Genomic DNA, 13,346 nt, shown 5'->3' on the forward strand with positions numbered 1-13,346 from the left:
TGGTTCCAGTACATATTGGAAGAGGTGGGAAACTGTGTTACGTGGGAGTCTGAATCCAAGAGACCTTTAGTTTCTGAGTCAATCTGACTGTAAGCCCTTACTAATTTAATTTTGGTTTACAAGCTTTATCATAATATACTAAGTAGTAAATGGGGTGGGATTATAATATTGGCTATGGTACTTTGATTGACATACTATTTACGGGAACAATGCAGAAATTAGTCTAGAGAGAAACTTGGTTATCACTTTCCCTTGAAAATAATATTTGGAGGCCCAGAAAATGGCCTCCAGATAACTTCTACAACAGTCCTTCTCTATTTGCAAAATGACTAGGATACCCCACCATGATTGTTCTGTGAGAAACATACAATAGATGCTTAGTGTGATTGTTCAATATTTGTGCAACACTTTGGCGATGGTAAGTGTTCTGTGTGGTCAATACAGTACGTTACTGCATACACCATGGGAGTAGTAGTTTAAAACTTAAAAAAAAAAAAAAAATTCAACATCTGGTGTCCCCAGACTGATGAAGGGACAAATGTGTTAAGCCACTAAGATCGAATCAAACAGAGAAGCTTTGGCAAAACCCAAAGCCCACTTATAAAAACCTAGGTAGGTACAGCTAGGCATATATTAACTTAAGTTTTCATTCCTTATGTATCTTTAACAATATGTAAATACTACATTTTACACTTCAGGGACCTACAGGAAAATGTAAAAAGCAACATTCCTGATATTCAAGTTATAGTTAAAATTTAGTAGCAAGGCGTTCGGTTGATGTGATATCACTAGCAAAAAGCATAGCGAACATAAGCCACAGTTAAAGCTGGTGATACGAGCAGACTGAATTTAAGCTTGTGACTGTAGTTGAAAGGTTTGACATATTCCGTTACTAATCCACAGAGCCTTCCAGCTACTCTCACACCTTGAAAATAATAACTGGCACAGCCTGACCATCACCCAGGCTCGTGTACTGAACTCCTCTCAATGTCCATCAGACTTCATGACTGCAGAAGTAGTGCAGGAACTCCAAAGTCCTTAGCCTGCTTTCATAGACCATGCCTTAACAGTGTAAAAATAAAGCAAGGTTTGCAAGTGTTTGTGGTTTGTTTGGTTGTTTTTTAAAAATATATTAATTATCATTGAAAATTATAATTAATGATACCACACCATTGTAATATTTTGTTGTACAACTACCTGGCCATGACGTTCAAAAATCTTGTACATTATTATATTAACATAAAGTAGGTTTTGCACTTGGTATCGTCTCTCTCAAATCCCTTTTTTTGGAGACAACATCCCCACCCAGCTGCAGAAGAGGAGAGATGACTACAGGTTACAGCTGAAAGCTATCACAGAATAGTTTGGGCTGGAAGGGACCTTTAAAGGTCATCTAGTCCAACCCCCCTGCAATGAGCAGGGACATCTTCAACTAGATCAGGTTGCTCAGAGCCCCGTCCAACCTGACCTGGAATGTTTCCAGGGATGGGGCATCTACCACCTCTCTGGGCAACCTGTGTCAGTGGTTCACCACCCTCATTTTCACCCAAATTTCTTCCTTATATCCAGTCTAAATTTGCCCTCTTTTAGTTTCAAACCATCACCCCTTGTCCTGTCGCAACAGGCCCTGCTAAAAAGTCTGTCCCTGTCTTTCTTATAAGCCCCCTTTAAGTATTGAAAGATAGTAAGGTTCTTTTGAATTCCGAACTGGGTGACGTGTCACCAACCTAAAGTGTAGTGACATGCCATGGGCTTTCACATGCTGAAATCCTGTATCCAAATGGCGCCGGTTGGTGGATCCATCTTGTATCTGCTGCCAGTGCCACCCTGGGTGAAGGAAGCAGGAAAAAATGTTCTTTCTCCATTGCCAAAAAAGTCAAGTTAGTTCAGAGCTTCTCTGAAATAATTTGATGTTTGTGTAAATCCTGAATAAGTACAATGTGTGATCACCCTTAGAAGTGGTCATGTGTTTCATTCTGAACTGCAAACCTTCTCTGTAAATAATTCTCAAACAATTTGAATGTTTTTCTTTTTTGTGTCTATAATTGTAAAATGTATATGTGTTTGTGTTTATGTTCATGAATTCCTTGTGAATGCCTATGTGTGATAGGAATCATTCATGAGGTGATAACTTGTTTACTGTTCATTATTCATGCTTGTATGGAAATCTTATATTCACTGACTTGATGACCCCAGCTTTCTAAAGAGGAAAAAGTTTATTTTTATGGTTCACAAATTGTCCAGTATTTGTGTGTAGAAGACAAAGGTAGTATGTGAACAATAAAAAGAGCTTTTCCTAAATGGCATGTCTGGTACTAAATGTTTCCAGGGTTTTCTTTCCTATCACCATTTTTAAACAGGAATTTTATCCTTCTTATATAGGAATAAACTCGGCAAAATATTATTAAATTAAAATAAATTTATGGAAACATCTGATTTTATTATAAAAAATACCTTAAGCAAGGTATGATCCTTAGCAGTATATTTTTGTGTGTATCTCAAAATAGCTCATCGTTATAGCTCACCATAAAAAACGATGGATGAAGGAGAAGATTTGGTTGAAGATCTACTCACTGAGTATGCCATACAGCTTAGCATTCAAGAATCAAATGGGGCCAAACCACCAGTGTCTTCTGGCTATAATGACAGGTACTGTCAATCCAATGTGTGTTAGAGATTATGCCATATTTTAACAGCGTTTTGAGACATTGATATTTTTAGTGCCTTATATCCGGCTGAAAACAGATATTCGTTTGACTGTCACACCTCTTTCTCAGTGAAGCACTGCCTGAAGCGATGATTGAAAAGAGTAAGCAAAATAGAAATGTTTATTTTGGTTTTGTCAAACGTTTCTAGAACCTCAAACTTTACAGGCAATATATTTGGATTTGTTAGTAACCTGTCTGCTCTGTAATTGTAACAGAGTCCCAGTCTTTGCCTGTGCACTTGGATACATACCTGTACAAGAAAAATCCAAACCAGAACAACAGCAAAAAACCCACAGTGGTGTTCCAGCAAGGGTTCATGTGTGACATTAATGTTGTGGTTAAGAGTGGTTCCTGCGATGAGGAAATGTAGGGCTCAGCTGAGCTACGTGGGGTGATGAGAGCGTAGGGAGATGACATTCACTTGGCTAAACTAATGCTTCCCATAGCTTTTCAAGCCATTTACCTTCTTTTGAAAAGTTTTGTGTGTCAAACAAAGCTAAACTTTGTCTTAATAGAAGTTCTTCATCAATAATCCCATAAATACACTTTGTAGGTTGCCCTGTCTAAAATGGGAAGATGTAGAACTGTAAATCTTGGGGGACTGCTAACCCTTCCTCATTTCTTGTGGGATCTTGTGGAGGTTTGGGTCCTCATGCGGCTCCTGTTCTAGGACTGGAATCTCCCTTTTCCCTGAAGGCTCTCAGCAGAGCCACTGGGTACTTAAGGTACTTGGGGGGGCGGGGGATGGGTATTAAATCTGATGTATTTTTTAATATGCTTCTATCACCAAAATATCTCAAGGAGCTAGCAGGCACCAGCATTTAACTTCCACCTCATGCAGGTTTAAATGATACTGTAGAAATGTTACAACTGTTTTTCAGGGAAAATGATACCTTTGATATCATCAAACTCTCCTCCATTAGTGATGCCATCACATTCTCACAGGCTGTCTAAGGTTTCTGAATCTGAAGGGCTTATTTCTGTAGTGTGGGGCAAATACAGCTTTTTAGTCCACGTCAGATTTCTTTACCAAATTAGGAGTTTTATCAGGGCAGCCTGCAGCAGGACTTGCATTTAGCTCAAGAACTTTCAATACCCTGAAGGTCCCACAGTACAGGCGTATCTTTGGAAGTCACAAGGCTCATCAGGATTGTAGTTGATGTATTCAAAGAAAAGTTGGCTCCGATGAGAACCTAATGGAAAATATTGAAGAAATAGTATAATTTATCTACTTTTTGTTTATATTTTCTATTTTCTGCTCTGTTTTGGATAGTTTTGTACCACCTAGTGAGGAAAATAGGAAAATTGTAACATCCATAAAGCAAGGTAAAAACCCTAAAATGAAATAGTCCCTTTGCAAAACTGAGCTTCCCATATATTATTTTACCAACTGCATCTCATTTGTCTGTTGAATTTTTTAAGGTCAGGTATTTGGGCTCCAAGAACTTGTGAAACAGAAATATGCTTTGGATGAAGCTGATGAAAGAGGGTGGTTTCCACTGCATGAGGCTGCAGCTCAGCCCATTTTGCAAATACTTGAAATCATTTTAGATGGTGAGTAAGGTAAAAATACTCCACAAGGTAAGGGAAGCTGTAAAGAAACAGAGTAAGAAACAACCGTCCACAACGACAGGCTAGAACTGTGTACTGAAAGAAGTATGATCAAATCCTCCATGGAGCATCTTGCTTATGTTGTTTAAATACTTGGGCAAATTTTGTTTTTTGGAAGGTTTTATCAATTTACGCCAGCAGAGAACTCAGACCATTTTTAACATTTTGTTCGGCAACCTACCGACAGAGCAAAAATTACTCTTCAGTATTCTGTTTGGCAGTACTAGTTAGGTTAAGTTAAACATAATCATAAGTAATTTTCATAAAGACTTAGCATTTAAGGATTTTTGGTATATGCATATGTGTTAACAGCCTTGTGCTTTAATTTTATTTTATCTTTTCTCTTACCTCTAGCATCTTATAAAACAATGTGGGAATACAAAACATGCGATGGAGAAACACCATTAACTTTGGCAGCAAAAGCTGGCTTTGTGGAAAATGTACGAACATTACTGGAAAAGGGCGTTTGGCCCAACACCACAAATGACAAAGGAGAAACTCCACTTCTTATCGGTAATTGCCTCCCCTTGCTGGGTTTCAGCAAAGCGAGTGGCAGCGCTTCCCCTCAGCTAAGTCCTTACCCGAGTACTCCTGTTGGCTTGTGTGGTTTGCATCCTGGTCATCTTTTTAGGTGAAACTAAATGCCCAGCACTTGGTGAAATGTAGCCAGCATTTAGGTCAGCACTTACTATGCTTTAGGTGATCGCTGAGCTGCGTCTAAGAAAATGGGACCTATTTTTTTGTTCAAAGCATCGTCTCTGTATCTTATTGAATCATAGAATCATAGAATCATTTCAGTTGGAAAAGACCTGTAAGATCATCAAGTCAAGCCATTAACCTGACACTGCCAAGTCCACCACTAAACCATGTCCCTAAGCACCACATCTACATGTCTTTTAAATACCTCCAAGAACGGTGACTCAACTGGGCAGCCTGTTCCAATGATTTGCAACCCTTTTGGCCATTCCCTCTTGTCCTATTGCTTGTTACTCGGGAGAAGAGACCAACACCAACCTCACTGCAACCTCCTTTCAGGTAGTTGTAGAGAGCGATAAGGTCTCCCCTCAGCCTCCTCTTTTCCAGACTGAACAACCCCAGGTCCCTCAGCCGCTCCTCATAAGACTTGTGCTCCAGACCCCTCACCAGCTTCGTTGCCCTTCTCTGGACACGCTCCAGCACCTCAACATCCTTCTTGTAGTGAGGGGCCCAACACTGAACACAGGATTCAAGGTGTGGTCTCACCAGTGCCGAGTACAGGGGCACAATCACTTCCCTCCTCCTGCTGGCCACACTATTCCTGATACAGGCCAGGACGCTGTTGGCCTTCTTGGCCACCTGGGCACACTGCCGGCTCATGTTCAGCCGGCTGTCAGCCAGCACCCCCAGGTCCTTTTCCACTGGGCAGCTCTCCAGCCACTCCTCCCCAAGCCTTGCATCTTCAGGTGCTATAAGGCCTTTACCAACCTGGTCCTATTTCACCATCTTAAGGTGCAAGTACAGTACAAGAATAAGCTGTCGCTTTAACTTGAATATACTTTTTCTGGAGGTTATTGGGAGATTTTTAGTTTTATCAAATTATTTCTTCAGGAGTTGTCAGGTATTTTAAGTTTCAAAACCTCCCATCTCATTTCCCTCCTCCCTTGCACTGAAAATAACCTTCAACTGCATTTCTAGGTAATACTCAATGTGAAGAAAGGTGATTCCTTTGGAATATGTTATGCTATTGGTAGACTTAAATGAGCTAAATACATGAGTAATTTAGGTATATCAGCTTCTAACTTCTGTTGAATGTCAAAACATCTCAATTTTTCTGAAGATAATCAATCTGGGAAATTAATACAGTATAAGAAAATACAATATATAATAAATTATCAGTATTAAAATATTTAGTTCTCTGAATTTTTGTTAATTTTCATCAGATGCAATTACTGTATTAACATTTTAAGGCCCTGAAGCATTTCTAGAGCGTTCCTCTGCAATGTCTTGCTTTGCATTTTTTCAGCTCTTTTCAATAATTGTAAGTCTGTGAAAGTTTTAAGCTATTTTCAGCCTTTACTTTTAATGAATCCTGCAAAGAGTTAACTAGAGCTTATGAAAAGTGTCTTTCCCCCTTATAAATGACAATTTATTTTCCTAAATATTTCTCTATACAAGGTCCTGAAAATGAGATTTGTCAGCTATATATTGTTTTTGCGATCAGGTGCTTAAAACTTAATAGACGATGGTCATGGTTTAGTTACTCCTTTTAATGTTAAAGTTCTGGATTAAAGGGCTGTTCAGTACAAAGGTAAATGCTGAAGAAGTATCTGGTGGGATGATTTCTGCTTCCAGGTACATTTGGTAATACTCCAAAGCAATTGTGGATAATTATGAAGACTGTTGCCTCTTGAAAACCTTGTTACTTGTATAATGGGTCATTCGCAAAAGTTAAATTTGCTAACCCTATGATGCTCAACTCCCTCAGCTGTCCCACCAGTCAGTGGAGAAATCTGCTGTTCCAAAGGGTAGTTCAGAAGTAAAATTAGACTCTTACTCAGGAACACTATTTTATATGTAAATAATTCACAGGTTTAGTTGTCCATGAATATTTAAAACCTGGAACCTCAAAAGGGCAGAACGTGGCCTTTAAGTATGACAGATGTCAACTGTACTTTGGCTGACAACAGCCAATGAGTGCATGCCATCATTAGAGTTACCAGATGACAAAGGCACAAGTGGAATTTTCTGGGGACACTGTAACATGCACACTAACTTTGGAAGTAAGGCCCATATTCAAATATGTTATTTTTATTGTTGGTTTTCCTTGGGATACACCTGCTTCTGCTTTCTCAGAATTGAACAGTGCTGCTTTTGCCCTCTGTGCTCCAAACTGACATATTTTCCAGCTTGTGTTGGTTCACCTTGATGTCCTGAGCAGCTGACATTACCATTTATTTGCCAGTAAATTGGATCCTAGATTTCTAGGACTGAAAATCCTTTTAATTTCCTCATATCAGTACACAAAGAAAAGCTTTTCTAAACTTATTAGAGGTCTTCAACTTTCAAGACAACATACCTGAAAGTGTAATTGTATTATTTTCTTCCTTTTTTAAATACCTTCAAGCTGTAAGAAGGGGCTCTTTTGAAATGGTATCAACTTTGATAAAACACAACTGTAGTATCCACCAGCCATGCGTAAAACGTTGGTCAGCAATGCATGAAGCTGCAAAACAGGGACGCAAAGACATTGTTGCTCTTCTTCTGAAGAACGGTGGAAATGTGAACCTTAAGGATGGATATGGAGTAACACCATTAGGTGTTGCTGCTGAATATGGTCACTGTGATGTGCTGGAGCATCTTATTCATAAAGGTATGTAGTCAAGTAAAAGGGAAATACACTTCTGCACTGGCATACATCTTGCCTGGTTGCTGAGGTATTTTAGGGTGATCATGGAAAAGAAAGGAAAGAGCAGTGATGAATGAGAATATTTGGTCTCTTGGAAGGAAAGGAAGCATATATGAGTGTTCATGCTAGACTGAAGTGATACTTACACGTTTCCATAATGCATCTGAGAAGAGTGGCAGAGTTGATACCAATCCATTTCAGTCAAGGATTGGCTTACTGCTATACATGCCCTTCTTGCCCATCTTTATTTCTCTTTATTCCCCTCCCTCCTTCCCCTACCCCCTTCCTCCCTTTAAGTATGTTTTAAATTTGCCACAAGAAATATTTCTTGTTTTAGTAAAGTTTTAACTTAAATACATCTGAAAATGAAGAGGAAAGTACTCTGGACTTGTTTTTATGATGATCTGCAAATCACCTTGGATATAATTACAAACTCTGGATCCTCCTTCCAGGTGGAGATGTCCAGGCCTCGGCAGATGATGGTGCATCGATACTGTTTGAAGCAGCTGAAGGAGGTAATCCAGACTGCATAGCCCTTCTTTTGGAATATGGAGGAAGTGGCAATGTGCCTAATAAGGCAGGACTGCTTCCCATACACAAAGCAGCTTATGAGGGGCATTACCTGTGAGTATGAGCTTGGACTTTACATTTTCTTTAAGATACGGTGTGGCTCAAGGTCACATTGAAGACGACTGTGGTAAACTTGCAAATGTATGTATCATTTACATTTCAGAAGTGCCTATGTTACATTAATTGGAATTAACTTTTAAGTGTTCTTTTAGCATAAGCAAAGCAAAATGCAAAATACACTCTTTAGAACGAAGTGAAAACCACTGAAACTACTTAACACACAAGGTCCTATTTGACGCTGCTAAAAACCGGTGTTTCTGTGCTTGGATCTTCTTGTGTGAAGTGTCTAGCTGGTAATCTAGTGTATAGACAGATGATGGTCATTTTCTTCATGCAGGAGAGCAATGCCTAACAAGTTTTCTTCACTGTTTTTAGGGCCCTGAAGTATCTCATTCCGGTAACATCCCAAACTGCAATCCAGAAAAGCGGGTTAAGCCCTGTTCACTCAGCAGCAGATGGCCAGAATTCACAGTGTCTAGAGCTCCTTATTGAGAACGGTTTTGACGTCGATACTCTCTTGGCTGAACACATTTCAAATAGTTACGATGATGAAAGGAAAACCGCGCTTTATTTTGCAGTTTCGAACAATGACATTCTTTGCACCGAAATACTGCTCAAAGCAGGGGCAAATCCAAACAACGATCCTTTAAACTGTCTCCTCGTGGCAGTGAGAGCTGGTAACCATGAAATTGTAAGGTTGCTCCTGTCTTATGGGGCCAACGTCAATTGCTACTTTATGCTGGTTAACGACACGCATTTCCCCAGCGCCATCCAGTATGCTTTGAACGACGAGGTGATGCTGAGGCTGTTGCTCAATCACGGGTATGACGTGGAGATGTGTTTTGACTGTATGCATCAGGATATCTTCGGAAATTCTTTTGTGTGGTCGACTCCAGAGGAAGAGATTCTCCCTGGGTGGACTTCTTCTGTAATAAAGGATAATCCGGTAAATAAATAACCTTCCTTCCTTCTCTTCATTTTGCTCTTTTCATTAGCCACCTTTAAACATTCCAGATTATTGTGCAGAATTAAGACTAACGTACTCGCAAAATCCTGTTTTATAACACCCTAAAAATAAAACAACCATCTTTAATTTTCTACTCTGAGATAGAGAAAATTATATACATAGACTGGTTTTGGTTTGGGGTTCATATTTTAGAGATTTAGGAAGGAAGTTTTAAGAAACCATGAGGCAGGATTCTGGAATTTCTCTTCCTACACAAACCAATGGAGTAGATGTGTTTCCAAAGAGAGGCCGCTGTCGAACAAAACAGCGCCGTGAATTATAGCAATTTTATGATTATTGGCCTTCCAGCCTGTCCAGATGAATTAAGAGGTCACAAAGATTAAGCATGGAAGAAAATGCTTTTAAAGTAATCTACCTAGGCATCAATTTATGACTGTTAAAGGTCATTGCTAATACTTTGTTTAAATTATCTTGTGTAATTGCTTTAAAATGTGTTATTTTGGCATTCCTCTGCACAGATTTTGAAATTATGACTTGATGTGTTTTCCCTTTCAGTTCTGTGACTTTATTGCTGTTCCTTGGTTGAAACATTTAGCAGGAAAAGTGGTTCGTATTTTTATAGATTACATGGACTATGTTCCTCTATGCACAAAAATTAAGTTTGTGTTAGAAACACAGAAAGAATGGACAGAGATACGTCAGATATTGGGTAAATATCTAACTTCCAGTTAATGATGTTACGAGTTATTATAGGAGACTTTAATTGCTTATGTCAAGTCACAGTCATCCAAAGTGTTTTAGCAGTCCAAATGTGTACGAGCTAAGAACCAGGTTGTGCCTGACATCCAGTCCTGAGATTAAGACAGATCTTCACCTATTGCCGCTAGACATAAATTAGTTAATTTGACTGGAATATGGCAAACATGCACCCGGTGAGAATTAATTTCATAAGGAATGTCACAGTTGTGTGGGAAGCCCTTTTAGTTAAGCAAGACCGCTGAGGTACTTGTCAAACTCCTGATTAACCCATGTGACGCCAGTCATCGCACAGCTATGGGCCACAACATTTTTCATTGAGGCATGTTGCTTACGCTTCTGTTCTTCTTTTTGCTCCTTTGATCTCTCAACTCGATTAATCATTCAGGGATCATCGTAACAGCATGTTTTAGATCCCGTCATGTTCAAGGTGGTCGGTGGTGAGAATGAGTGTGCCATCACAATCTGTGTACCATCATTTCCTAACTGATATGGTAGATATCCAGAGTTGCAATTACTAATACTGTAATTGAATAATATTTCTCATCTATACTTTACTTTTTAAGTTCTACACGGTAGCCTGGACCTTCCACCATTGGTGGCACCAGAAATAGGTTTCACCCACCTTAATTTAAAAAAAATCTGGGGGGGAATGTATTAAAAGTTCTCTTTGCATGAATTAGTTTTATTTCACTTCTTATTTTTTAAATTTTAAATAGAATTTGATTTAACATCAGCTGTTAAAGAGAAAAATATTTACATTTAAAACCGGTAACCTGTATTTAATTTTGCTTTGCTATTTTATACTGGAATGCAGAGGAAGAACAAAAATCCTTTCTGTTAGTGTCGCAGGAACTTCAAAATAATTTGATAGTCTTAACTACTGATATTTCAAGTACCTTGAGGGTTTTGTTATGTTCAGAAAGGCTAGATTAAACTGAGCTCCTTGATGTCAATTCTGATAAGAAGTATTTGTTTAGAAGACTCAGCAGACCCAAGCATGGTGAGCTCTGGTCCTGGTGCCTTATTGATACAGCAGAAATGGAAGGTGCCACAGCTGGCCTCAACATGCAATTTTTAAGGTGTGCACCCAGGGAAAGGAGAGATCGTTCATCAGTTACCATTGATTGTGCTAAATAAGGTCCTTGGTTAGCTGTTCAGATGGGTGCTTTGGAGACAGAGTACAGTGTGCATATTTCCAAAAGCAAGACAAAAAAAGGCAGATGATACCTGATGGAAGAAGTTTGATTAATAGCAGCAGCATGTATCATCACAATTTTGAAGTGAAAAGAATGGTATTTTATTCAGAACTGGCAAAATAATAAAGCCCCAAGGTAATAGATTTTGATATTAATTTTATTAGAGCTAGTTTGGAGATTGTGAACTGGCATACAGACATTAATAATGACATTGATTTTTCCACCATTTCTCTCTCTCTATTAGATAATCCTCGCCCATTGAAACACCTGTGTCGTCTGCAAATACGTAAACTCTTGGGGTTAAGGAGACTCCAGAAACTGTCATCCATGAAGAAGTTTCCACTTCCACCAGTTCTCAAGAACTATATCCTATATAAAGAATATGATCTGTATGGAAAAGGGATACATTTAGAATAGTTTTTTAAAATAACTGCATACAATCTGTAATTTAACTCATTTCCTCACTGTTTTTTACTAGCTAAAGTTCTGCTTGGCGTTTTATATATGGTCACAACATTCTGATATTTGTTGTTACTAGCTCTTTTATGGGAACAAATTTGTATTCAAAACTCATACATTAAAGCTCGTGTTTTAACACATTGTCCTATCCAAGTATAGGTTAAATCAGAATAAGGACACTATAATAATTACGTAGAACAGTACACTCTAAATGGAAATTCAGATTAATAAAGAATAAAAGAAGAATTTTCCTGATGGCCTTCCCAACGAAGATGATAAATACGATTGCTGTTCTCAGTTTGTGGCATTAGTTTATCTGTAAGAGAAAGTCTAATTTATCTTGGCAAAGAAAATTTAACCATGCACGTCTCTGTCATGCAATTTGCCTGGAACGTAGCGCATTTTGTACTTTGAAAATCAAGGTTCTGTTATAAAATTCTCCAGACTCTCCAAAGATTCTTTTTAGCTATTTTCCCAAAATGTTTGCTCCCAGGGATGACTTGTGTGTGTGCCAATACTGCATGTTTTAAAGCTCGACAAAGTTTGGGGGACTTTTAATTAGGCTGCTTTAAAGAAAGAGTAGATTTTGTTGGACAAACCAACCAGGAAATCGAGCAGTGTATCCACTTGATTGAGAAATGGTGCAATGTCCTAAGATTAATTATGGTTCCTACAGAGTTTTGACAGATCACTTCTTGACCAGACTAAACAACACCCTTAGTCACGCTGTGATGCACTTGGCGGTATGTTTCTGCACAAGTCTAGAGGAAAACACACCTGATTAAATGTTTTTTAAATTGCTCTATTAAAAGTGGATTTCCCTTACTCCCTTTGCTGTTCTCCCTTGCATTTTGGGGAAAAAAAAAAAGACAAAGAAGAGTCCAAGCACCCGAAATTCAGAGAATATTTTGGTTGGTGGATGTCAGGATTACATAGTGCATAGTCAGCGTGTAGCTAAGCATGTAATTTAAGAGATAGCTACACTGGTTATCACACACGCACTCGCACAAAACAAAGGTCAGCCCAAGCATCCTTCTGCCCTGGCCCTCCCTGTTCTTCAGAACTTCTCCTTATTTGCTGGGTGCCGTTCTCATGTATAACTTACCAACACTTATGGCCTCAAGTTGCACCAGGAGAGGTTTAGACTGGATAATAGGAAAAATTTCTTCACTGAGAGGGTGGTCAGGCATTGGAACAGGCTGCCCAGGGAGGTGGTGGAGTCGCCATCTCTGGAAGTGTTCAAAAAACGTGTGGACGTGGCGCTTGGTCTAGGACATGGTCTAGGGGACATGGTGGCGCTGGATTAATGGTTGGACTTGATGATCTTGAAGGTCTCTTCCGACCTTAGGATTCTGTGATATCCTGTGATATTCTGTGAACACCTCAGTCAGAGATGTAAATTCCCCTTCCAAAGGCAGCTGTATCAGTCCTTTGTGGGTCTGTCCTTCCTTACAACAGATTTACAGGGGCAAAAGGAAGGAGTGAAAATCACTGGTCTGGGACTTGAAGATGGTTAGACAGAAGGCTTCGTTGCTGCTTCTGCTCTCACTAGGGCTACCATTCATCTGGCTTTCCAAGACATGTCCTCTGTTTTTGTGCCAGACCCCTGAGAGGAGGATGCCCCGGGTGAC

General features: G+C 39.2%; 1 protein-coding gene across 1 annotated transcript; it reads left to right on the top strand.

Moving 5' to 3' along the window:
* Positions 1-2,536: 2,536 nt before the first annotated feature.
* Positions 2,537-11,673, top strand: ASB15 (ankyrin repeat and SOCS box containing 15). The gene is made up of 9 exons (XM_010292203.1): positions 2,537-2,649; positions 3,982-4,034; positions 4,131-4,262; positions 4,674-4,832; positions 7,423-7,668; positions 8,157-8,328; positions 8,710-9,280; positions 9,857-10,010; positions 11,501-11,673. Exons 1-9 carry the CDS (start codon positions 2,537-2,539, stop codon positions 11,671-11,673), a joined length of 1,773 nt encoding a protein of 590 aa, XP_010290505.1.
* The last annotated feature ends 1,673 nt before the right edge of the window (positions 11,674-13,346 follow it).

The sequence above is a fragment of the Phaethon lepturus genome, unplaced genomic scaffold (genome assembly GCF_000687285.1).
Source record: "Phaethon lepturus isolate BGI_N335 unplaced genomic scaffold, ASM68728v1 scaffold10228, whole genome shotgun sequence".
NCBI lineage: Eukaryota > Metazoa > Chordata > Aves > Phaethontiformes > Phaethontidae > Phaethon > Phaethon lepturus.

Excerpts from the sequence above, each read along its gene's own strand:
- ASB15 (XM_010292203.1), top strand. The coding sequence starts at position 2,537 with ATGGATGAAGGAGAAGATTTGGTTGAAGATCTACTCACTGAGTATGCC. Across the intron at positions 4,833-7,422 it reads AGAAACTCCACTTCTTATCG|CTGTAAGAAGGGGCTCTTTT; the intron begins GTAATTGCCTCC and ends AATACCTTCAAG. Across the intron at positions 10,011-11,500 it reads AGAGATACGTCAGATATTGG|ATAATCCTCGCCCATTGAAA; the intron begins GTAAATATCTAA and ends TCTCTCTATTAG.